This window comes from Periplaneta americana, chromosome 9, assembly GCF_040183065.1.
Source record: "Periplaneta americana isolate PAMFEO1 chromosome 9, P.americana_PAMFEO1_priV1, whole genome shotgun sequence".
Classification (NCBI taxonomy): Eukaryota; Metazoa; Arthropoda; class Insecta; order Blattodea; family Blattidae; genus Periplaneta; species Periplaneta americana.
Window position 1 is genome coordinate 115214022 of NC_091125.1, and position 26778 is coordinate 115240799.

General features: G+C 36.5%; 1 protein-coding gene and 1 non-coding gene across 14 annotated transcripts in view; one reads left to right on the top strand and one right to left on the bottom strand.

Annotated features, from left to right (window-relative positions):
* The window catches only part of LOC138706401 (tensin-3-like), an 812914-nt gene that overhangs the window by 506289 nt on the left and 279847 nt on the right, over positions 1-26778 (top strand). For all 13 annotated transcript variants that reach the window (XM_069835653.1, XM_069835657.1, XM_069835661.1 and 10 more), the window contains 2 exons: positions 14209-14418; positions 25144-25316. In XM_069835653.1, coding sequence (XP_069691754.1) covers positions 14209-14418; positions 25144-25316 — 383 coding nt within the window. The remainder of the gene's footprint in view (positions 1-14208; positions 14419-25143; positions 25317-26778) is intronic.
* On the bottom strand, positions 12774-12845 carry TRNAY-AUA (transfer RNA tyrosine (anticodon AUA)). The gene has a single exon. It is a non-coding gene; the product is annotated as a tRNA-Tyr (tRNA).

Sequence of the window (26778 nt, forward strand, 5' to 3'; positions counted from 1 at the left end):
CACATCCCCGGCTCATGTACGAATGGACACACGCACTCTGTCGGACAGTAGTTTGGCAATAGCACATCCCCGGCTCATGTACGAATGGACACACGCACTCTGTCGGACAGTAGTTTGGCAATAGCACATCCCCGGCTCATGTACGAATGGACACACGCACTCTGTCGGACAGTAGTTAGGCAATAGCACATCCCCGGCTCATGTACGAATGGACACACGCACTCTGTCGGACAGTAGTTTGGCAATAGCACATCCCCGGCTCATGTACGAATGGACACACGCACTCTGTCGGACAGTAGTTAGGCAATAGCACATCCCCGGCTCATGTACGAATGGACACACGCACTCTGTCGGACAGTAGTTTGGCAATAGCACATCCCCGGCTCATGTACGAATGGACACACGCACTCTGTCGGACAGTAGTTAGGCAATAGCACATCCCCGGCTCATGTACGAATGGACACACGCACTCTGTCGGACAGTAGTTAGGCAATAGCACATCCCCGGTTCATGTACGAATGGACACACGCACTCTGTCGGACAGTAGTTTGGCAATAGCACATCCCCGGCTCATGTACGAATGGACACACGCACTCTGTCGGACAGTAGTTAGGCAATAGCACATCCCCGGCTCATGTACGAATGGACACACGCACTCTGTCGGACAGTAGTTAGGCAATAGCACATCCCCGGCTCATGTACGAATGGACACACGCACTCTGTCGGACAGTAGTTTGGCAATAGCACATCCCCGGCTCATGTACGAATGGACACACGCACTCTGTCGGACAGTAGTTTGGCAATAGCACATCCCCGGCTCATGTACGAATGGACACACGCACTCTGTCGGACAGTAGTTTGGCAATAGCACATCCCCGGCTCATGTACGAATGGACACACGCACTCTGTCGGACAGTAGTTTGGCAATAGCACATCCCCGGCTCATGTACGAATGGACACACGCACTCTGTCGGACAGTAGTTAGGCAATAGCACATCCCCGGCTCATGTACGAATGGACACACGCACTCTGTCGGACAGTAGTTTGGCAATAGCATATCTCAGGCTCACATATGAATAGACACACGTACTCTGTCTGAATAACAGCATTCCATTCCTTAGTCACCGCAGTAGGGTTGCCAGATTTCCTAATAGCAGGAAATAACGAACGATACGTGTTAATCTTTTTATTAATTTGCAATAAAACCGTCCACTTTATTTAAAACTGCAAAGAGATAATCATTTATTATCAGTTTATCTAATGATGAGTAAAAGTCAGAATCGTATGGATAGTACTTATCGAGTAAAACAGTGTTAGCATTTAGGGAATTTTTTTTAGAAAAGTATTAATTTGAGACTAATATTGTATTCGAATTTTTTATTATACTCTATCCATGAAATAAGCTGTTAAAATTTGCCTAGTTATATATTACTTCCACCCTGTATGTTAGAATAGTATTTTGCTTACAGAAAAAAAGGGATCTGTTCAAAACATTTGAACTTTTAGCTAAAAATAAAAAGGACTCCAACTTTGTGTAAAATTTTAGTCTTTCATAAATAGAATGATTTCAACTGATTTTAATTCCTTCCCTCAATTAAAGAACTTTATTGTAAAATGCAATACACTTAATCCTTAAGTGAAAGAGGCTATTAAAAAACCTGAAACTATAGACTAATCCAGTAATCTTCCAGACTTGATAATCTAGTAAGCTCAAATACAAGTGTCTTATTTTTTTTCTGAGTCCTCTCGGTACATTTGAGACAATCGCATAATATAGAAGAGCCATACTAATAGATAGGTTTAATCAATTTAAAGTATGTGCTTGATATTGCAGTAAACGTTAGACCTATATGCGTGAAATTATTTACTTCATTTGGTGGATGTGATGTGTGACCAATTTTTTTTTTTTTTACCAAAATGACAGGTTGCCATCTTTCAAGAATGTTATTTCATCATACACAAGTAAAGCAGTCTCATCTTTAAATTTCCATTTCTTCACAGAGGATAAAAGTGCATAAGTTTTGTATCTAAGTCCTTCATTCAGATAGGTTAAAATTATAAAATTTTCAGCTTTTAAAACTTGTAATTCATCATGTAAAAATGAAGATCCTATCTGAAAATTATAATTTTTTATAAAAAAAAATAAAAAACTGTAGCTTTTGAAATTTTAAATAGTATAGGTACATCAACGAATCGTTAAAATTCTTTGTAACAAAAATACAGGTCCCTTAGCTCCAAATTTTGTATTTCTTCATAGAATGCGTTTGAAGTAAATTTTTGTACTTACAGGTGCACATGAACTAGTATAATACTCATGGAAGAAATATTCATAATTTCTGCGTAATAACTTTTGTAAAATAAACCTTATACACTGCATTGCACTTTCATTTTTAAGGCACGCGAGTGACCGCGAAGGATCCTACAGGCGCGTAAGAGATTTGTAAACCTTCAGTAAGTACAACTGATCGAATTGCCGATAAAATAGAGAGGCCGACAAACGCATTGAAGCTGCCAGAATGACTATAATTTATGCTTCCTTTCTTCTAGCTTGTACACTTTTGTATGAGACTGTCGACAAGTCTACAACGAAAAGTAATAATTTTTCCGGAGTGAAAAGAGTGGCTTGCTGGGGGCGATGGTATTTTTGTAGGCTTGGCTATACAACACACAAATTAATTACTAGCCAATAAATTCATCAGACTCTTTTGTTTGTAGCATGCGTGACACCGAAGCGACGGCCTTGTCAGTATGAAATTAATTTTCGGATCCTGTGCCGTGTTTGTAGCTTGTAAGGTAATTTAATTTAATTGAATGTGATACAGGGTATGAGCAAATTCACGATTTATGGTTCTCTTTGAGAGAAGATAGGAAATATATCGCTTGATATTACGTTGAGAAATTATTGAAAAGAGGTCAAGAAAGGAGAATAACACGTTTCAGTCTAAATTTAAATGATCTGGAAAGAAATCACTTGCAACGGAACAGAAGGGTAACAACGTCTTATTGTTTGAATTTGACAATAAGTAAATAATTTTACTGACGTATGCCGCAATACTAGGACGCTTTTAATGAACATTTCCAGAAATTAAGACGTAGAAAAGGACGAGAGAAAAAAGAGAAGGTAAAAAGTGAGGTAGAAAAGGACGAGAAAAAAGAAGTAGACTTATAAGAAAAAGAGAGAAAGAAAGGGACGTAGAAAAGGGTTAGAAAAAGTAAAAGAAGGGAGAAAAGTACTAGAAATAGGAATGAGAGATAGAAAAGGATTATAAAAAGAAAGGGGAAGTAGAAGAGAACGAGAAAAAAGAAGGGAAGGTAAAAAATGAGAAAAAGAAGGGAGAAGTAGAAGAGGACGAGAAAATGAAAGGAAAGATATAAAAAGACGAACAAAAGAAAGGAGCGTTAGAAAATGACGAACAAAAGAAAGGAGAAGTAGAAAAGGACGAGAAAAAGAAAGGAGAGGTAGAAAAGGACGAGAAAAGGAAAGGGAAGGTAGAAAAGGACGAGAAAAAGAAAGGGGAGATAGAAAAGGACGAGAAAAAAGAAAGAGGAGGTAGAAAAGAACGAGAAAAAGAAAGGGGAGGTAGAAAAGGACGAGAAAAAGAAAAAGGTAGAAAAGGACGAGGAAAATAAAGATATGTAAGAGGAATAGAAAAATAAAGGGAGCCATAAGAGAACGATAAAAAGGAAGAGAAGGTAGAAAAAGAAAGAGATAGGAAAGGACGAGGAAAATAAAGGGGTACATATTATAATACAAAGATAAAAAGAAAGGGTAGGTAGAAAAGGGCGAGGAAAGAGTACGGGAAGTAGAAAAAGACGAGAAAAAATAGGAAATTTAGAAAAAACGAGAATAAGAAAAGGGAGGTAGAAAAGGGACGAGGAATGAGAAGGGGAAGTATAAAAGGCCTATAAAAAGGAAGAGGATGCAGAAAATAACTAGAAAAAGAAATGGTAATTAGAAAAGGACGAAACATGGGTAGGCAGAAGATGGGGAGAAAAAAGAAAGGGAGGTAGGAAAAGACGAGAAAAGAAAAATGAAGGTAGTAAAGGACGAGATAAAGTAAGGGAAGATGGAAAAGAACGAATGGGAGGAAAGGGAGGTAAGAAAGAAAGAGGATGTATGTAAGGGTAAAATGGAAGACAATGAGAAAAACAAAGAAGAGCTTTGAATTACAAGAACAAAGATAAAAAAGAAGATTGAATTAGAATTGGTGTAAAAGAACGGGAAAGAAGAGAAGGAAGTGAAAAAGGACAAGGAAAAAATAGCTTGAAAGCATAAAGGAAAGAAAGAGAAAATTGAAAGGTTGAAGAGAGAGGAAAAAGTTATAAAAATAAGGAAAATGGATAAAGATGAAAATAAAGAGGAAAGAAGGTGAAATAGGACTAAGAAAATAAGTCAGAGCTGAAACGGGACGAGAAAAAATAAGAGAGTGAACTTATGGAGATGGAGAAAGGCGAGGAAGGGAAGGGGTGAGGTAAGAAGACAAGTAAGTTGATGTGAAGAATGGCAAAGAAGAGGAAGATGTGAAAGAGGATGTGGATAAAGATTAGGAATAGTTAAGACAGTGGGAGTTGCTGTAATAAGGAGCCTTTGAGGTGATATTGCAAGCCTAGATGTTGAATACATCAGCCACTCATCGTCAAGTGAATTTCACCAGACTGCCGCTTCTTCGTGTTTCCAGCCTCGTGTGTAATTACTTGAACTTCCCTCTCGAAGTGCAGCCTTGCCAGACGCTAATCCACTTGTATGGTCCCTAGGGCGAATAATAGAGCCAAGAATTTCCGCTGCAGGTCTGCTCCATGAAGACATCGCCACTCCCCGGTCGCGATGATGGAGTGTATCATTACCGTGGCTGCCACTGCCCGCGACCACCCACGTCTGTCTCCACGTAACTGGACAGTACGCACTCTGGTCTTGTTAGGAAGTTAACAACTCCACTTGGTGCTTTTTTATAATGATTTTTAAACAGATTTTACAACTCCACATTAGACAACATATTTATTTAATGCAGAAAATCATTTAGCTACTCGAAGTAACATTCCTGCTACCAAGGGGGCAATGTGATTTTTCAATATTATATTCATTTTTCTCTATATAGTCATGTGACAGTTTAAAAGTAAACTAGAAAAGTATGTTTTATCTCACGAAATCCGTTTCTGAGAAGTTGTTAGATCTATGCCGGAGTTTTTATCTTTAGTATTTTGGCAGTAATTTCCTTCTTTCAGATTAACCCTTTCTCTTGCCTTTGTGGCAGGATACTAGAACAGCTTATTGTCCCTGGGTTAATAATAATAACGCTGAGTGTCACTGTTATTTTGTGTCTGTATTTGTTACATGGGCTATCTTTTTACTTTATTTTTTATTTTTTTTTTGCATCATTTAATATGTTAGACTAATTTTTATTGTGTTCAATTTCTGTTTGTATGTTTAGTTCTTTTTTTAATAACATATTATTATTCTGTCATCCGTTATTACATTAGATTAATTGCGTCATGATGTATAATTTTTCTTGTATTGCATTTCTGGTGGTGTAGAAGAGAGGGCTTGATGGCCTTAACTCCACCAGAGTAAATAAAATAAATATATAAATTATGTTCCATGTATTTTTTAAATACAGTAACACAAATAATTATTTTAATTTAAGAAATAATTCGCATTATTCATGTAGCGTGATCTCAGGTAGTCTGTATCTTCAAAATTTCAGGATATGAAATTCAGTTTGTAGCATAATTTTCTTATTTTTTAAGTTGGTCTGGTTCCAAATGATTTTCCTTTTCTCTCTCTTTTCATCTAATGGTTATTCTAAAAGTTAACCCTTCTTAGAAAATATTAGTGGCGCTTTTTTGGGGGGAAGGTGTTGTTCGTTGTTGAATACCTGATGTTCGAATATTTGAATTTCAACAGTGAACTGAAATGATTTCCAACTTTTTTGGAGATGTTCATGAAGTTGTACAGCGTCGAGGAGTTTGCCTTGAAATGGAAGAAATGCAAATTTAACTTTACTGTGAATGTTATTCCATAACATCGCCAATAACATATTCAGAAATCATTAATTTGGTATGCCTTTTCAACAAAATGAATCATTCTGTAATTTTAAAAGCTTGTCGGCCCCCTAGTTGCTATACGACAGGAGTAGGCTATGTTCCGGCATCGGGTTTCCCCTTCTCCCTTCCTCATCTTCATCATCATCCTCAGCCATTACATACACTACACTTACACACGAACACTAACACATACACTCATCCTATACACGACATGACTCTCCACAGATACATAATATCATGTACAGCATGGTCCGCCGAAGCAAGGTCGCTAGATGTCGCTGTCGAACAGCTCTAGTCAGATCCTCTCATCCCATTCCACTAATATCCGCCATCTTTGCGCCATCGGTTGCTGTTGTCAAGCAGAACGTTCTCCGAAAGTTATCGAAATATCTGTTTTGGAAACTTATTTTATTAAATATATAAATTTAAACACAAATTCCTCCCACAACCCAACCATAGCGCATTGTAAACAAACCTAAGAGTTGGCGCAAATATGGCAGCGTGCGAAGACATGACTTATCGACGGACCTTTTTTTTTTATTGTGATGTTGATTTGTACAGAAGTTTCAGCCTTATATATAAATAAGGCTTTTACTTTAAAGTAATATAAGAAGATATTAAAATGATTTTTCGTTCCAACTTAGTTATCCTTTTCTTGAAGGCATTTAATTAATCAAATTTCGCTTCAGGTAGCCAGAGCTCGAATGAGAGGGTTAGGATGATACAGCAACTTTCGAGAAAAGTTATTTGAAATTCTTTTGATGAAATCATAAAATGATTCAATCTCTAACATCTCTTGGAGCTGTGCATTTCATGTGGAGTAGTCAGCACCAGTGACTTTTAAGCAGACTGATCGTTGGATTGCATGTAGTCTTCTGATGATTCTTGGATGAGCGGAATTCCAAACTTCACAACCATATGTCATCACTAGTCTTATGACCGATGTATAAAGCCTTACTTTGAGGTGAAGGTTAAGATACGGAGATCTAATCAGTGGGTATAAGTGAATAAATCTGGCCAGAGCTTTGTTTCTTGCATATTCTACATGTTCACTCTAGCGCAGACGTTTGTCGAGAATCACTCCAAGATATTTAACTTCATTCTTGTAGTCAATGTTTTCTGAGAAGAGACGACGGCAATCTGCGCCGAAGTGTTGTGTCCTGCCATCTATCCGCAACATACGAAACCCGAATCACGTAAGGAAAGTGGGTAGGCGTTAGATACACACGCACATTTTTTTGTAGTCCACACTCAATAATACATAAATTGTTAAATATTCCAAATGATTAACGAAAATTGATATATAAAATTCTCCCCCCCACCCTTTGGGGTAAATTGTAAAAGCTTTGATAGCAGAAGAGTTAATGCGCAATCATCCTCCAACATGCGAAGTAATATTTTGCTGTCTCTTTTCTATAGCTTGCAGACCAGAGGCTTGCTAACAGAAGCATTAATTAATGGCCTTCTTAACTCTGTAAATAGACGAATTCTCTGTAAGAGAATCTAAGAACTTCATGGCTGGAAAAGTGTGCACGAAGCAGTTTTTAACTCTTATTGTCTCGTTTTATTCCATCATTGCTTCATTATGATTATTATGATGTAAGTAGCCATTTCGTATATCTTAACCTCATGCACCTGTACACTGCTCAATTTATTCTGAAGAAATCTGAAGTTTTACATCTCTCTCTCGGATAAGAAATGCACTCTTAAATATGTACACACAACATTAAACGTTGTTTACAATAGCACAGGAGACAGGACGTAATTTATGTGGTCGATGTGAACCTTCTTCTGTCCTGGAGCTGACAGTCGAGAGTCGAGTTCTCTTGATTTACACATAAATACTATAGCGAGGTCTTCAGTATGAAGATGTGGCAAGGCCTTCACAGCCCATTATGATCGTAACAGCTCGTCGTCTGAACACTCTCTCTAATTAATTTAAACTGATGTTAAATAACTAATTACACTAATTGCATTAACTACAACTCAGATATTTGCAAACATATGCGTGTTGTAATGGAAAGAGAGGGGTAAACATGAGCAAATGCAAGTAGGAAATTGTGCCACGAACTTTCACCAACTAGCGTAACTTCAATCTTTGTGTGGAGAAAAATTATGGAACTTCCTTTCCAAATCCGTCATTTTCTTATGCTGATTAAACGTAATACGTATGCATGTATGGATGTATGTATGTATATATGTATGCATGTATGTATGCATCTATGCATGTATGCATGCATGTATGGATGGATGTATGTATGTACAGTATGTATGCATGTACTGTATGTATGTATGCATGCATGTACGCACGCACATACAGTACATATACTGTGCATGCATACATACATACATACATACATACATACATACATACATACATACATACATACATACATGCATAGGATAATTTTATCTAGGATAGATAAGAGTAGGCACTAGATATAGTATTTTTAGTATTTATTTATTTAACCTGGTAGAGATAAGGCCGTCAGGCCTTCTCTGCCCCTCTACCAGGAGATTCCAACTACAATATCAACAATAAAATTACAATTAGTATTAGATTTACAATTACAATTACAAATAACATTACAATTAGTATCAAATTTACAATTAGAATAAAATCAAAGTACGAAAAGATTATCTGAATAATTTAAGCTAGATAATTTATCATAGAGAAACAACGAATATTTTATATTTACTGAATTACAAATTAAATCTAGAATAACAAAATTTTATAGTGATGAAATTACTGAATATTGAAATATTTTGTGATAGATTAAAGAAACTATTTACAAGTAATCAATTACTGACCAAGTGCCTAGTAAGTTTTCGTTTGAATTCAATTTTATTTCGACAGTCCCTGATGCTAGCAGGTAGCGAATTCCAGAGTCTTGGCAGGGCTATTGTGAAAGAAGATGAGTATGAGGAGGTGCGATGGGATGGTATTGTTAGTATTGTTTCATGACGAGAGCGTGTGTTCAGATTATGGTGGGAAGAAAGGTAAGTGAAGCGAGACGACAGGTACGAAGGAATAGAAGAGTTCAAGATTTCGAAGAGAAAGAGAAGTGAATGTAAATTTCTTTTCTTATCTAGTTTAAGCCAACCTATTGCTTCCAGGGATGGGGTAATATGATCATATTTACGAACATTGCTTACAAAACGTACACACAAATTATGAGCACGTTGAAGTTTCATTTTGTTGTCGCTGGAGAGGTCAGTCAGTAAAATGTCCGCATAGTCGAAATAGGGAAATGCAAGTGTCTGCACAAGGGACTTTTTTAAACAAGAGGGGAGATGAACATTTATCCTTTTTAGCACATGGATAATAGAATATACTTTTCTGCAGGTTTCTGTGATTTGCATGTCCCAGTTGAGATTATTATCCATGTGAATGCCAAGATTTTTTACTGAAGAACTGAAAGGGATATGCACTGTACTTACTTTAACGGGGGAAATGTCGAGGTGCTTTACAGCGTCGGTTTGCCGTTTGTGTCCTAATATAATTGCTTGTGTCTTTCCAGGATTGATATAGTGAAAGACTCAAATTTTCACAACAAAATACTAAACCTACATATGCCTAGAGTGACAGAAACGAGGCATAATGTGTTATATTGTAAACATACAGGTAGCAAGGCATGTAGTATTACCTTTATTGTAATGGGACATGCTGTTCAACTAATATTATTTCATATTAAAAAAAATTCATACATACATGCATGCATATTACGAACAAACTACATTAGATAAAACAACAACAGGGTTCAAATTAATCATAAGAATGTGGAGAATTCATTAATCATAGTGTGATGCTTACAGTTCTGAATATCTCGACGATATAATGTCCAGAAACACAACACTGTAAATTTACTCACTCTATCTCAGCAAACACACACATACTAAAGCAGATAGTTGTACAACTTTCGCCGGAATACGTTGCTACAATAGGATCTTACTGCATGAAACATCCCCGACAGGTTCTGGCATTTATCCGTATTTTTTGTAAGCTCAAACGAACACGGACAACTCCACAACTAATTAATATATGAGATACTGCGAAATTAGACGTACTGCGAAATTAGCCGAGTTTGCCTTATGAAATAAAAATGGTCGAATGGACTGTGCAAGTTTTGAGATCACAGTCTTCAATTATTGAAGGACCTCTTTAATAAGAGAGACGAATTAATGTGATTTATGACAGAGGTACACCTGGCACCAGCATTTTTGGCGTGTGTTCTAGATATAGCTATAGTGTCCAGTTTGTGAGCATGTTGCTAGTGCAGCTGAGAATGGTACCACTTCCTATATACGTCACATCAGCCATTTGCCAAACACAGTTGTCAGACTGACTGCGGCAAACGTAAAACACAAATGTAACGTTCGCATTACTTATTTCGCACGCCAGAAACGGTGATGCGGACTTAACGCATTACTAGTGGAGACAGGCGATACAGAAATATCCGTTCAACAGCCGTTTTCTGACTCCTATTTGCCAACCACAGTTGTCAGAGTGACTGCGGCAAATGTAAAACACAAATGTAACGTTCCCATTACTTATTTCGCACGCCAGAAACGGTGACGCGAACTTAACGCAGTAGGCCTAGTAGTGGAGACAGGCGATACAGAAATATCCGTTCAACGGCCGTTTTCTGACTCACGAATCTTTGGAAAACAGATATCCCTTAACTTTGTTGAGAAATCGTCAAAGAAGTGTTCGCGCTCCACAACACGCTCGATGCGCAGTGTGCGATCACGATTTAGGTTTATTTAGTGTTGCCCTGTGTTAATGGAGTCTGTCTGCTGGCTTGTGTTTGTCGTTTTGTTTCCGTGCCGCCGAACAAGCTGTGCCGTGTCGTGGACACCGTACGCATTTTCCTGGCACTCTGTCCGCTCGCCTCGCCGTTAACAAAAAGCAAGGGCGAATATGAACACTGGTTGTGTTCGGAGACATTAATCGATGCTGACAACCCTGCAATTTTAAGGTCGCCCCCCTTTGGGTCCGGCTCCGCGCTGCCTAGTTACAGGCGCCCGCGTGCTCAGACGTTATTTTCTGATTAGGCATTCATTCATTTCGGTGTTCCTCTTGTCCGTTCTGCGTGACTTGCTGTTGTTATAAGTTACGAATGACTTCACTCATGTAAAGTGAATGTTACATTTCACATTTCCAGAGCTGCTTGGATTTCAGTGCTGGATTTCGTTTCAATGTCTGTGATGGCTAGTGACGTTATAGAGTAGGATTATCCATTTTATTGTGCACAGTTCGCACAGTTACCGGAAATCGACCGCCGTTTCTACAGTAGTAACTTTAGTTTCTAAAACCTGTTTAGCGGGGCAAATATTTATCAACTGCTTAAAAATGAATACAAGTGCATCTTATCTGTATCACAAGGGTATTCAAAGAGTTTCTCTTCAGTTTCAGTAATTTTTAAATACAAAGATTATTCTGAAATACTCGCGTAATATCTTCTTGCAAAATGTTCGAAATTACTTGTCAGATGTTTTCTTCCACTTTCTACGTAATACAGGGACATCATTTTATTTTTACTAACATTTTTAATATTAACTTGCCTATACCTCTGGATCAACGCCGTTTGCTATCCCCTTCCACGACTGGAGTTCGATGATACTGACGTAATATACAAACAAATCACTTTACTAAGTATAGGAGGGAAGAAAAGTAGTTCATCCATTTATGTGAACTAGGAAACATTGCGCTTTTGAGTTTCATCATTTTCATTAGGTTTTTGTTTAATCAAAATACAGTACATTATTAACAATGAGTGTTTTACTCACGAACTGAGCTGTCCATGTGGACGTATTCATTATGCAGTGTATATTATACTGTCTACAACACATTAGCGTACAATATAGAGAATGAAGTTAAATTGAAAAATAATCATAATATGGATATTAAACACATTTCGATACAGGCTTCAGTTCTAATGTGCATATTATCGCACTATAGACTATTGTACTTAATTCCAATTACCAGTTCTTCGTACTAGTAACTCATGTTGAAATAATTCTGTATCTACTCTATAAAAGAGTACCTTACATACTGTAAATTCAATCTTCACTTCTGCCCGAAAAGATAAAATTACTCAGACATACTATCTACTGTCCGTCCAAATGGTTATGTCGTAGGGTCGTAGAAAGGAGGGAAATCACGTGACAGTTAATTACTTAACGAGGCCCTTTTATTTAAGTTATTTTAAACAGTTGTATAATATTACGTAGACGTCCAATTCCTAACAGAAATTAATGTTCTCAGAAAAGAGCTAAGACAGCCCAGCCACTAGCTGGCGAATAAAAGCTGGTTGGGGAAACCGGGATACGACGTAGGCAAATGGACGACAGTACCTGTGCGAAAATGATTCAATATTGAAAGCTCTTTCGTCACTGGAAAATGCGAACATATTTTTGGAACGTACTGTGGCTACTATGACTGTATATGCGGTCTTGGATCTGTGTGGAAGTCGGTTGAAGGGGTGGGAGTGAAGTACATTCAAAAACTCAGGCACAATAAAAATTGAAGTAAAAATAAAATGATGTCCCTGTATAAAACTACAAAAACTCGCTAAAATATGATATACACCATGTTCAAACAATTATAAAAGCACAGTATCTTGCATTTATTATTATTATTATGTACCGAAGCACATAATTGTGATATTTCTGTGCACATATTCTGCGTCATCATATGATGAAAGATGAGTGGAACGAAGAACGATTCTCTCCGGCACCGGGATTTGAACCCGGGTTTTCAGCTCTATGTGCTGACGCTCTATCCACTAAGCCACACCGGATTCCCATCCCGATGTCGGATCGAATCCTCTAAATTTAAGTTCCACCTCTTGGGTTCCCTCTAGTGGCCTACCCTCATGCACTGCGTCGTATATAATTATGTATGACAATGGCACAATGTCCATACATGTGCAGAGGTGCACTCGTTACGAGTGACTAAGTGGCCGGGAAAAAAATGTTAAATTGTTATGTTTTATTTAACGACGCTCGCAACTGCAGAGGTTATATCAGCGTCGCCGGATGTGTCGGAATTTTGTCCTGCAGTTCTTTTACATGCCAAGCACACTTAAATGCCATCGACCTGGGCCGGGATCGAACCCGCAACCTTGGGCATAGAAGGCCAGCGCTATACCAACTCGCCAACCAGGTCGACAGTGGCCGGGATCCGACTCATCTTTCATCATGTGATGACGCAGAATTTCTGCACGGAAATATCATATGTACTTCGGTACATCATAAAAATATATGGTATGCGAAAAATAATCACATAGTGATTTAAGACTGCGCTTATTCCGTCGGATCCCGGCCACTTAGTCACTCTTAACGAGTGCACCTCTGAACATGTGTGGGCATTGTGCCACTGTCATACGTCTATGACGCAGTGCATGAGGGTAGGCCACTAGAAGGAACCCAAGAGGTGGAACTTAAACTGAGAGGATTCGATCCGACATCGGGATGGGAATCCGGTGTGGCTTAGTGGATAGAGCGTCAGCACGTAGAGCTGAAAACCCGGGTTCAAATCCCGGTGCCGGAGAGAATTTTTCTCCATTCCACTCATCTTTCATCACAATATCTTGCGTTACACTACGCACGAATGAGTATTCCCTTCATATTCTGAATTAGAAAAAGCAATAGCTTGCACTTCATTACGTACGAATGAGTAATCCCTTCAGTAGCTTAAATCAGAGTGAAGTGAACGCCCTTGAACTTCGGCGCGTACGGCAGGCTCATTGTGGGAGACAGTGTTTCTGTACGTTCCGTGGTGTCATATACGGAAGACTCTGTAGAAAGAAATTTGTTTTCCACACTGCTCTCTGATCGGCTGTACGGGCGCATGTATTACTTTCTTTCCTAGCACTTGAATAAGCGAATTAATTTGATGTCCGCGCATTCTGTTGTCTCATTCCATTACTCTTTGCTCAGCTTCAAAATCAGAAGGCTTTTTTTTCTTTTTCACAAAAAAATCGAACCCCTAACATTAAAGGGAGTTTAAGTTCATTGTCTGGAAAATAGGCCGTTTCTCGAAGGTTCGCAGGACATTTCGCAAATAAATCATGTTTTCTTAGGTCAGTTCACGATGTGCTTTCAATTGTGAGCTTTTGGTCGTCGTCATCATAGTAATGCTTCGTCTCTGCTTGTTGACAGCCCGCGACACTCACGTCTCAGCCCCGGGTGACGAGTGCAGGTCTGGCGGGCAAGTCGCCGCGTTCCCGGGGCGAAACGATGGACCTGAGCTACGTGACGGAGAGGATAATCGCCCTGTGGGTCCCGGGCGATGTGAGCCCGGTCGCATACCGTCAGGGCCAGCAGAAGGCGGCCCACATGCTGCAGACCAAGCATGGCAATAACTACATGGTAAGTGATTGATTTCTTTCTGTTGTTATAGTTTGTCATCCTTGTTGATCCAGTATGGAGTCTACTGTTCATGCTATTATTTATTTAATTATATATATATATATATATATTTATTTATTTATTTATTTATATATTTATTAAATTTATTTATTTATTAAATTTATTTATTCATATATTTATCCACATATCCGTTTATTCATTTATTTAATTATATACATAGTTTGCCAATTTTGACTACAGTTTCTTTTGTACATCATAGTCAATAATATATTTTGTGCGAGATCGTGCGTATTTGCTTGGTTTCCGCACAAAACCAATCCGCGGAAAATCTAAAATTCCACATTCAGTATTCCCAACCTAACACACATAACAATTTCCCTCTTCTTACCGCTTAAGTGACATATTGATTTTACTACTTTAGGCTTTTAACATATTATTTTTAGAGACGTTCAATATGATAATAATTATAAATTGGAAACTTACCACTGCAATTTCACCTAAATTGCACTGTTAATTATTGTTTTTAAATATTTGCATAAATTAAGTAAACTCTACAACTCCACTAAAGTTACTGCATTCGTGATGCAAGTAACATTAAGGAAGCCATGAAAAAATCAACAAGATTCCAGACTCATCATAGACTTGGGGAAAAAAAAGACAGACGTATATCACGACCTGTTGGAGTATAGTAAACACAGAAAACATTTTAAAGCAACGATGTTGAAGATAGATATTTTTGTTTTGCAAATTTGCCGTCATTGAACAGAAACCAAGATGGAGATTTTATTGCAACTAATTAGAAATTCCTCTTTCAGGTATGTAATAAACGATGTTCGCACAAAATAATGTACGATACACGAGCGATATGTTTTCTTTCAATTCTCGGCAATTAAAAAAGCTCAACTACGTTTCGCTTTTTCAAACTTTTCCTCGAACATCAAAACTTCAACATACCGCTCTTGTAACGCATATTACTATTTTATGTACAGTGCTTTCATTTCAAAACTTCCCAGTCTAAATAACTAATTATTTAAATTTAATTCAATTTAAACAAAAACACGTCAATTTAGATATTAAAGGGGAAGTCTGAAACCAGTCTAAATGCTTAATTGCATTTTAGATTTCACCCCCCCCCCACCCCAAGCTACCCCACTTTGAAGCTTCAAATGGCACCCCTAAATTTTTATACTTAAATATGAAAGAGCACTCAATTGTTTATACACCTCATTCATTTATTTCACATCTTTTGTTTTATACCGTTGCCTGGCAACCTCGATTATTGTTACTGTGAGTGATAGAACCAATTGCTGGTTATTGGTAATCGGTGATTTATAACTGACGTTCTTCTTTTAACTGTAGAGCCTAAGCAAAGATGGTACTGCGTAATGGAGAATTATAGAGCAGGATGATTCAAAGTACTTGGAGAAATCCAGCTCCACCGTCTCTTTGTTCGTAGGATCTTTCTGAGTTGAAACGCCGTTCCCCTAGAACTCTCCATTAACAAACTGAGCCACGACCAGGCTTGATTTTTCTACAAAACTATATATGATCGATAAAAGAAAAGGGTCCTTTGTTTCTTATACACATCGTTAACTTTGCTGAGTTCATAATGAGTCAGTATAAAAGTCATTCATTGTTCCATAAAATAGAATTGTTATTTTCTGCCCTGCACGATGTAATAAGGCGAAAATGCATTTTATGAGAAAAGTTCTGATGCATTCCGAAGTTTCATTAGAAGAGAAGTTCGATTCAACCCACACAATTACGACGAAGTTGAAAGGATCCATTTTCTCAGCTATTCTCTCCGAAACTTAGCAGACTTCCTTAAAAAAATCTTGTTTTGAATGTTATATGTCTCACGCTTATTCCGACATAAATAACCGGTTTTCCATTCCGAAGTCTATTATACTAGCACAGTACGACGCTATACTGTACTGTGTATTGAACATTACGGTACTGTACTGTTCTTTGCTCAACTGCATTGCAGTCTTCTGAATTGTACTGTATTGTTCTTATCTTCACTATATTGTACTGTGCTCTTTTTGCTTCACTATATTGTATTGTATTGTATTATTCTTTGGTTCACTGCATTGCACTATACTATACTATATTGTCCTTTCTTTGACTGTGTTGTTCTCTAGTATTGTACTCGTATTACAATGTTCTTTGTTTCTCTGCATTGCACTATACTGTAATATTTTTCTTTGTTTCACTGTATTGTTCTGTTTCACTGTACTCGTATTGTATTGTTCTTTGGTTCACTGCATTGCACTATACTATACTATATTGTCCTTTCTTTGACTGTGTTGTTCTCTATTTTATTGTACTCGTATTACAATGTTCTTTGTTTCTCTGCATTGCACTATACTGTAATATTTTTCTTTGTTTCACTGTATTGTTCTGTTTCACTGTACTCGTATTGTATTGTTCTTTGGTTCACTGCATTGCACTATACTATACTATATTGTCCTTTCTTTGACTGTGTTGTTCTCTAGTATTGTACTCGTATTACAATGTTCTTTGTTTCTCTGCATTGCACTATACTGTAATATTTTTCTTTGTTTCACTGTATTGTTCTGTTTCATTGTACTCGTATTGTATTATTCTTTGGTTCACTGCATTGCACTATACTATACTATATTGTCCTTTCTTTGACTGTGTTGTTCTCTAGTATTGTACTCGTATTACAATGTTCTTTGTTTCTCTGCATTGCACTATACTGTAATATTTTTCTTTGTTTCACTGTGTTGTTCTGTTTCACTGTACTCGTATTGTATTGTTCTTTGGTTCACTGCATTGCACTATACTATACTATACTATACTATACTATACTATACTATACTATACTATACTATACTATACTACATTGTCCTTTCTGTGACTGTGTTGTTCTCTATTTTATTGTACTCGTATTACAATGTTCTTTGTTTCTCTGCATTGCACTATACTGTAATATTTTTCTTTGTTTCACTGTATTGTTCTGTTTCACTGTACTCGTATTGTATTATTCTTTGGTTCACTGCATTGCACTATACTATACTATATTGTCCTTTCTTTTCTTTGTTTCACTGTGTTGTTCTGTTTCACTGTACTCGTATTGTATTGTTCTTTGGTTCACTGCATTGCACTATACTATACTATACTATACTATACTATACTATACTATACTACATTGTCCTTTCTGTGACTGTGTTGTTCTCTATTTTATTGTACTCGTATTACAATGTTCTTTGTTTCTCTGCATTGCACTATACTGTAATATTTTTCTTTGTTTCACTGTGTTGTTCTGTTTCACTATACTCTTACAGTCTTACTAATAAACCGTGTATAGTTTTTATACTAGACTTATGCAGAGTTGAGACAGTAAACTTTACTAATAAACCATGCAGAAGCGATGGACGTATAAACAGCCTGTAACTATACAATGGGAATTGCTTTGCAGTAGTTATATACACAAAACCCCTTGTTTAAGCGTTGTATATAGACAAAAAAATGGCCGCCCCTTTAACAGCTGTTCTTATCGACTGTCATTTTATGATGATGGTTGCCTAGTAACCAAAGAAGAACAAACCAAAGAGCACAGAATAATTAGAATAATATTGCTGTAGCTTGTACTCTTTGACCAAAATATAGTACGGTAATCGATTAGTGCCAGTTGTACTATCGATACTTAACACGCCACACTAGAGCGCTCTACCGGATGCAATAAGGAACCTCAGATGTTCTATTATCTTTCGTAACGAAGTCATGACGAAACTATGACGTAGCTGTGTAACAGTTGCACTGTTATACACGACTTGTGTAGTGATTATTAGTAAAGAATTTACACACGACGTATAAACGAGCTACTCATTGTATAAGTATAAGACAGTTAAACGTCTGTATATAGAGTTTTTTATTAGTAAGACTGTTATTGTATTGTTCTTTGGTTCACTGCATTGCACTATAATATACTATGTATTGTCCTTTCTTTGACTGTGTTGTTCTGTATTTTATTGTACTCGTATTACAATGTTCTTTGTTTCTCTGCATTGCACTGTACTGTAATATTTTTCTTTGTTTCACTGTGTTGTTCTGTTTCACTATACTCTTATTGTATTGTTCTTTGGTTCACTGCATTGCACTATACTATACTATGTATTGTCCTTTCTTTGAATGTGTTGTTCTGTATTTTATTGTACTCGTATTACAATGTTCTTTGTTTCTCTGCATTGCACTGTACTGTAATATTTTTCTTTGTTTCACTGTGTTGTTCTGTTTCACTGTACTCGTATTGTATTGTTCTTTGGTTCACTGCATTGCACTATACTATACTATGTATTGTCCTTTCTTTAAATGTGTTGTTCTGTATTTTATTGTACTCGTATTACAATGTTCTTTGTTTCTCTGCATTGCACTGTACTGTAATATTTTTCTTTGTTTCACTGTGTTGTTCTGTTTCACTATACTCTTATTGTATTGTTCTTTGGTTCACTGCATTACACTATACTATACTATACTATACTACATTGTCCTTTCTGTGACTGTGTTGTTCTCTATTTTATTGTACTCGTATTACAATGTTCTTTGTTTCTCTGCATTGCACTGTACTGTAATATTTTTCTTTGTTTCACTGTGTTGTTTTCTGTTTCATTGTGCTCGTATTGTATTATTCATTGCTTCACTGCATTGCACTATACTGTACTATATTGCCCTTTCTTTCACTGTGTTGTTCTCTATTTTACTATTCTTGTATTACTGTGCTCCAACCACGAGAAAGTCTCCGCCGGATGAGACGAAGGAGGATAATGCTGTGAATGAATGTTGATGTCATAAGGTCACACACGTGGGTACTCTTATCTCTATTGGCTAACTCTCACAGCACAAACCATAACATTGATACAGACATATTGATACTACCCTAGTTACAAAATTAGAACACAGTTAATCTCCTGGTCTTTTAATCTCTTCATATAGGAAATAACATATGCAGGAGAGCGTATGGTTTTTAAACTGGCGTTATAACGGTAATATTATTTATCTACTTCTTTCCAATAGATGACGCAATAGTAAGCACATTCCTTTCACGGTTGATCTCCTGGTTGGAGAACAGTACATTGTTCTTTGCTTCGCTGCATTGCACTATACTGTACTCTATTGTTCTTTGTTTCACTGTGTTGGTCTCTGTTTCAATTGTATTATTCTTTGTTTCACAGTATTTCAATTACTGTATTGCACTATGCTGTAATTTACTTCACTTTACTGTATATCACATTACTATAGTTTATTGTATTGCACGTAACTTTATACTGCAGTTCACGTCATTTTAATATATGTACCGCACGTCACGTTATTATACTTCACTGTACTGCACGCCATGTTACTAGGCCTAAACTTCATTGTAATTCAGTAACGTTACTAAACTTACTATACGTCATGTTAATATACTGTAGTGTACTACAAAATACGTTGCCTTATTTCACGTGTTGCCCTTCACGTTACTGTATATACTTCACTGTACTGTACATCACATTATTATACATTACTAACTGCACGTCACGTTATAACTTACTTATTGCACGTCACATTACTATACTTTTGTGTACTGAATGTTACGTTACTATACTTCACGTCAAGTTACTATATTTCACTGTAATGCACGTTACTGTACTATATTTCATTGCACTGTACGTGTACTTTATTATACTACACTGTACTACACGTTGTTACTATAGTCCTATTTTACTGTACTGCAAATTACGTTACTATACTTAACTACAGGGGAAAAGGAACTGAACACCCTTTCCCATTATTTCCTGACTTAGTTGCTACATGAGTGATGTTTATTATTATTATTATTATTATTATTATTATTATTATTATTATTATTATTCACAGATAATATGTATGGACATAACTTTCAGCACTTATCAGTTTCAAAACTTTCGTTGGTAATATAAGAAGTCGAAAAATGTCGATGTTAGCTACTTTTATGGTCTTAGTGCCGCATGTAAAACAGAATTTGTCATGATTTGATTTGATTTGATTTGATTTGATTTGATTTGATTTGATTTGATTTGATTTGATTTGATTTGATGTATAATAAATAGTAACACATTATAACACGTGTTATTTTTACATGTATAATATTTTGCGTACCTGCAACTTATTTCTTTAAAAAATTTAATTATTTTTGCTACTGTTTTGAATTGTATATATATATACTGGAATATGTAAGAAAAGAACAGTATTGTAATTTATAGTGTGATTGTTATTGCATGATTCCGGCTTCGAAATGTGTGAAAGTTGCGTGATCTAATTTCATACTCCACAGAACACTTTTTCTTCTTAGTGTCGGAATTGTGTAACACAATAGCTTCTCTATCAGTACCGAAAGAATAAAGACTTGGGCTTTGTGGACACTCGGTTATAGAGACATAAACCGATAATTTTTTTTTCTCAATTTTCTGTGAGAAGGAAACAAAACTACATCGGATCATTTCTGTTTGAAAATTCGATGAAAGCTCACTTGCGAGCCATGTAAAGGGAATGCTAATCCCAGAAGCAATTGCATGAGATCGAGTATCTCGCCTTAGAAAGAGAGAAGGAAATATTTCTTCATCGTCAACAACAGAGAGAGAGAGAGAGAGAGAGAGAGAGACAGTAGGCAGAAGTGTCCGAATAAAACCGATATTTTATTCCTTCCGTGACGATATTTATAATAAGAAAGCCTTGTTATGAAGAGTTGATTTACCGGGAAAGATTTGAAAGGAACATAGAATAATCATGTCTGGAAAAAATATAACTTGCCTTCAACCACTTTTCCTTATGTGTAACTTATTTCTGAAGACGTACGTACTGTAGCCTGTGTATACTGACCTAATGTATGCGTTTTATTTGGTGCTAGTGAAACTGTCCAACGTTGAGACTACTCGTGGAAATAATGTGTATCACTATGCTAAGTTTCTAGTCTTCAGTAGTCTAGTGGATACAGTATTGGCTGTTTGGTCCGAGGTTCGAACAGATAATCTCACTATAGTAGTATTCTATTTAACTTCCAATTACAACAGCAGTACAACATAAAAATCGAACGCGAGCAAGAATTCGCCAACAAAATTTTACATAGAGCTCTCCGTCAGGTAGTGGAATTTGTATGTACCATATATCTATAACACAGTTTTACTTCCTTTCTGGAGGAAACCATGCTACTAATGTTTTGTTTTTCATTAAAATCTATCGCCCCTGCCTGTGTTTGAAACCAAGAACTAGTAAGACAACACGGTAAATGAAGAAGACCGATTCTGCACGTGATAGAGCTGTTATGTAAAATAATGCTACTGCTACTTGTTTCAAGGAAGCATTTTTATCGCCACTTCAATTGGATTTACGGACGCCTAAATCTTATTTTGTGTGCTTATTTATTACTTCAAGATAAGTTTTAATAATTTTGCTTACATTTTCTTTGTGAATGAATAAATGAATGAATTATCCATTTGCAAAGTCATTGGTTATTAATTCAACTCAACTTATTTACTTTACGATATTTATTTATTTACTTACTTACTTTATTTATTTATTTATTTATTTATTTTTATTCAAATAGGAAGTTAAGTAAAACGATAGAAATAATGAAAATTAGGTGAGGATTATGGCGGGGGAGGCTAGCTTGAATAGTGAAGTATGATATGTAGAAAATTAGTGAGATCTGAAAATGAAATGTACACAAGAAACAGACATAATAACGAACATATTGGACAGTGATGTAGTATGTTTTAGTAAAAAGTATTATTAGAAACAGTGTGTGTTCGTTATAAGTGTACTCAAAATCTAGAACATAGTCGTAAATAGGCAATTTTTTAATGATCTAAATTAAGTTGTTAGTTTTTAGAGGTGGAAATACTGATCAATTTAAATGGGGTCGAAAGTTAATTTATAAGAGCGTCTACAAAAGATATATCTGTAATGAATGTAATGTAAATGTTGACATCAAATATATTATATCATACCATATTCAAATGCACTTAGTTATAAAAGCAACCATTTTTCAACCAAAATTGAAGTATATTTTTCTACAACAATTTTTTATTCATCCGCAGTTTCACACATCACTCAGTTGTTTACTTTTACCTATGTTACTTACAATGATCCGTTTCGTTGTATAGCTGTAATGAATTCTGTAGTTCCTCCAGATGCGTTGTGGAACTATTATAAATTTACAAGCGAGGGAGACCTGAACTGGCCCGGTTTTACGAAACGTTAAGCAAAGGTGTAGCAGAACGCGATGTGGTTTCGAACAACTTGATGGCCTGTACTTTAGATTGATGTATGTATTCACGCCGTAGAGTGTAGGCAACTTCTCCACCGCGCCCGTTCTGCGGTCAAGTACAGACTCCAACTGTTGGGCGTAATACTGTAAGCGGAGATGCGAAGCTCGTAACGTTATATGATTATTTAGGCCGTCAGTAAGCGTTGATGAATAGTAATTCCGAGTTATCCGCGCTCAAAGTGGGATCATAACTTTCTGTAATATTGAGCTGGTTGTATGAATACATACAAGGGGATGAATGTGAGCTTTATACCTTCCGAAAGTACTTACAGATGTCAGGTGCCATATTAGAGAAACGTGCTCTGTTGTGACGTTGAAGGAACATCGGAAGGGATGAGCATCTGATTTCACGATGTCTTATCTGTCACGGAGCAGAAATACTGTATAACCGTTGTGCTTGTAGAGTGAGAGGAATTTAGCTGTGAAACGGGTATGATCTGATCTGCCACAGCTCAACCATATGAAGGCTTCTCATAATAGCATTTCGGGTTCGATTCTGGACATAGTGGGGGGACTATGATAAAGCTGCTTTTGACAGATTTTCTGAGAATGCCTCGGTTTCTTTCTACCACTTCTATTTCACCGTAGATCCATTATATCTGAAAAGAGTGCTAACATTTCTGCCTTGCAATTATTCTGAATTATGACCATATTCTGAATTAAGATTTCTACGAGTATGGAACTCGTTAAATAGATATATCCAAAATTGATTGATTGTGAAATAAATTGGAACATCTCGCCGTTTCATCTGCCATATTTGTAGAGGTGGTAGATTTTTTCACTTCTTCTTCTTCCTCTTAGTTTAACCTCTCCCTTTTAGGTGTATTTACACGACCCACGCCACCCGGGCCCTACAGGACCGCGACCTGTTGAGAGAGGAATTAATCTATGAATCACATACATACTTTTTTTGACCACACAAGGACATGGGGTGCCTCCCCGGATGAGGGATCAGCTCAATGCCAGGGCCACCTCCGATACAACACAAACATTTAAGACATACACATTATTTACTCACACACATATGAAAAGATTAAGGGAAGGATCGCCGGACTTTCAAGTAATAACTGAGGAAATCATGAAAAACCTCAGGATTGCCGGCCCCTGGGATCGAACCCCGGACCTCCCTAATGTGAGGCCAGCCAGATTTTTTCACAATCATGATATATGTAAAATGTGCTCAAATGCTGTCAAAATAAGTCTTTTTATGTTTAAGAGCATGTTAAGCATATTAGTGTAGTTTTTTAATCTGCGATAAAATGTGAAATTGAATTGAATAGAAAATGCGAAATGTAGGGCCTGTATGCTTCTAAGAAATAAGAGCGAAATTACATTTTATGAGATATTTTTGTGTTTTTGTAAAAAGAAAATTAGTTTATCTAAAGGCCCGTCACATACAGCTTCTTGTATTTTTTTTTTTTCAAACAGTTCGATTACGCCTCCATTTTAGCTTTACATTTTGGATAGCAGAGGAATGTGACCTACCTGATATCCTCTTTGTTGTTACCTGTACCGTTATCTCGAGTTTTCAACTAATCTGTCTGGTGCTGGTGGTAGAGTATTGCCTGCCTATACTACCTCTTTAGGTCCAGTATTCACTCACAAAGAAGTTTATGTGATAGCAGGTGGTTATGATTGAGTAATAACATGATTCGGGATAAAATCACACCGTGTCTTTTGACGTGTTTCTTAATGTTCATAAATTCGTTCTAGTTTTATATGTTCCTTTGCTTATTTATTATTTTCAAGATTTTTAAATTTAATTGACGTTAACAGAAAGCCACAATTTAAGTCACACAGTATTTCTGTGCACTCAAAGTTGGGTTTTGGCGTCTTGTCAACCCATTTGATTTGTGTGGATGTAAGGAGAAATTGTGACGGTGTCGTGTATAGTTCCTGGGGTAGCTCAGTCGGGAGAGGATTCGTGCACTAAGCGAAGAGTCCCGGAATCAATACCCGGCCCCGGAACAATTTTTCCTTGAAATTATTCAATCTTTATGTGTTGTCTATATTTACGAGTAGATTTACATTGGTTGTTGTCATGATCATGTCTGCAGTTTCCTCAAGTTTTAATTTGATTTCTCACAAATTTCTTTCTACCGAGCGTTATCATACTAGCTCTCTCTGGATCTTTTTCTTTTGTGGTGTCCACTTCATTACTCTTTTAAGCAATGTCTGTTTTGTTAAATGTGATGTATTTCTAGATGTGATGCTTATTTCTCAAGATTTAAATTTACATTTTAATTAAGGAAACATTTGAACCCCAGACATTATTTTGTTTTAGAATATATATGCAATTATATCTGTTTAACGAAATTTTTCAACATTATAGGCAGTTCATTGTCGATGACTTCATAAGGCAGAAATCACATAATGATTCAATTGTGTTTTATTCACATCCCTTTTATTTCTGTACATAGGTGTTCAACCTCTCGGAGCCCCGACGGGTAACCCGGAGCCATCACGAACGGGTCAGAGAGCTGGGATGGCCCGCTGACCTCGCTCCACCCCTGGAGCGTCTGTGCAGTGTTTGCAAGGATATAGAGTCCTGGCTGAGTGAGGACTCTCATCGCATCGCTGTTATACATGCCAGGTTAGATCGTCATAATCTTGGTTATTAAACCTGTTTCAATCTGTGAATCCAATATACCCGAAGCGATGTGAAGGTTTCCTTGTTACACACAAAGTTCTGATTGACCGGTAGAGCATCATTATTGCGTTGTCATTACTGTTTCACTTAAATTACGGATTACAACACCCGATATATTAGCTTTTACTGTACACTTTTGTTACATTTCTGATAACATCATTAATATGTGTTGTTTAATTAACAAACGTTTTCGCTCTTATAAGGCTAGACATAATCAGGTTATTTAGTGAGTTGCGTGTTAAAATTCTGTAATTACGTGAACATTATTAAAATTCTAAAAATAACCAATAATATATTGTAGGCCTAAAGACTATAAAATAACACTAGATCCATATATTTTTAGAGAAATGTTATGTAATTATAATTTATAGGAATAATTCATTTATAGTTTTCTGCCTAATAGTAAGCTGAAAACCAAGCATTCTCCAACCTTTCCTATTTTCCATCTTAAAATTGCCTCAGCATACGATCCATGTATCGTAAGATACTTATCTACCCGTGGAAGAAAAATTTGCAACTATTTTTTTCGCTGATTACTTAAGAATTTTCACACAAAAAAAAAACCTTAAATATTTTTGGGAGGACCGGGATGAGGGCAATTTTTAAAGCGAATATTGAAATGTATTTGTTTCAGTTCTTGGCCCACAGTTTTTATGTTAGAGCAAAATTTCTTTCACTGTCTTACTCCTAAAAGAGCACAGAATAAGCCGTGAAAACAGTTTTCCCCTATCTTATCACATTAAGGAAACATGTAATTTTATTTTTTTGAAAATTTCAACCATAAAAATAAAAATTTCAAATCTTGGAGTTTTAAATTAACTTTCTTAAGCAGTAGGACAGTGTTTGTAGTTTGGCACTTAGCTGCATTAATCAGCTTCATTTTGATGCAAGAATGATGAAATATTTCAATTGTAAGTGCACTTTGTGTTAACACTACTGTTGTAAAATGCTGTAAAACTATTATATGGTCGAAAACGCACGGACTTAATTTAAATGCAAGTAAATCGCAGGCAATCTTAATAGAACATCAAAGATCAAAGTGTGACAAACAAAATTTGCCACCGATAATTGTAAATAATACTACTATTCCATACAGTACGACTGTGAAGAACCTTGGTATTTATATGGATTGTCACCTGGAATGGAATGAACAAGTGAATCACACTTCCAAAAAAAATATTTTCCATTATTCACTCATTAAAGCGACTGAAGCACTTTCTTCCTGATAAATTAAAATTAATCCTTGTACAAACACTCGTGATGCCACACTTTGACTACTGCGATATTATATTAAGTAACCTAAATGCAAATTTGAGCAGCAGGCTACAACGTGTGCATAATGCGTGCGTCCGTTATATTTGTAATATTCGTAAGTATGATCATGTTTCCCCGTCTTTCCAAACTC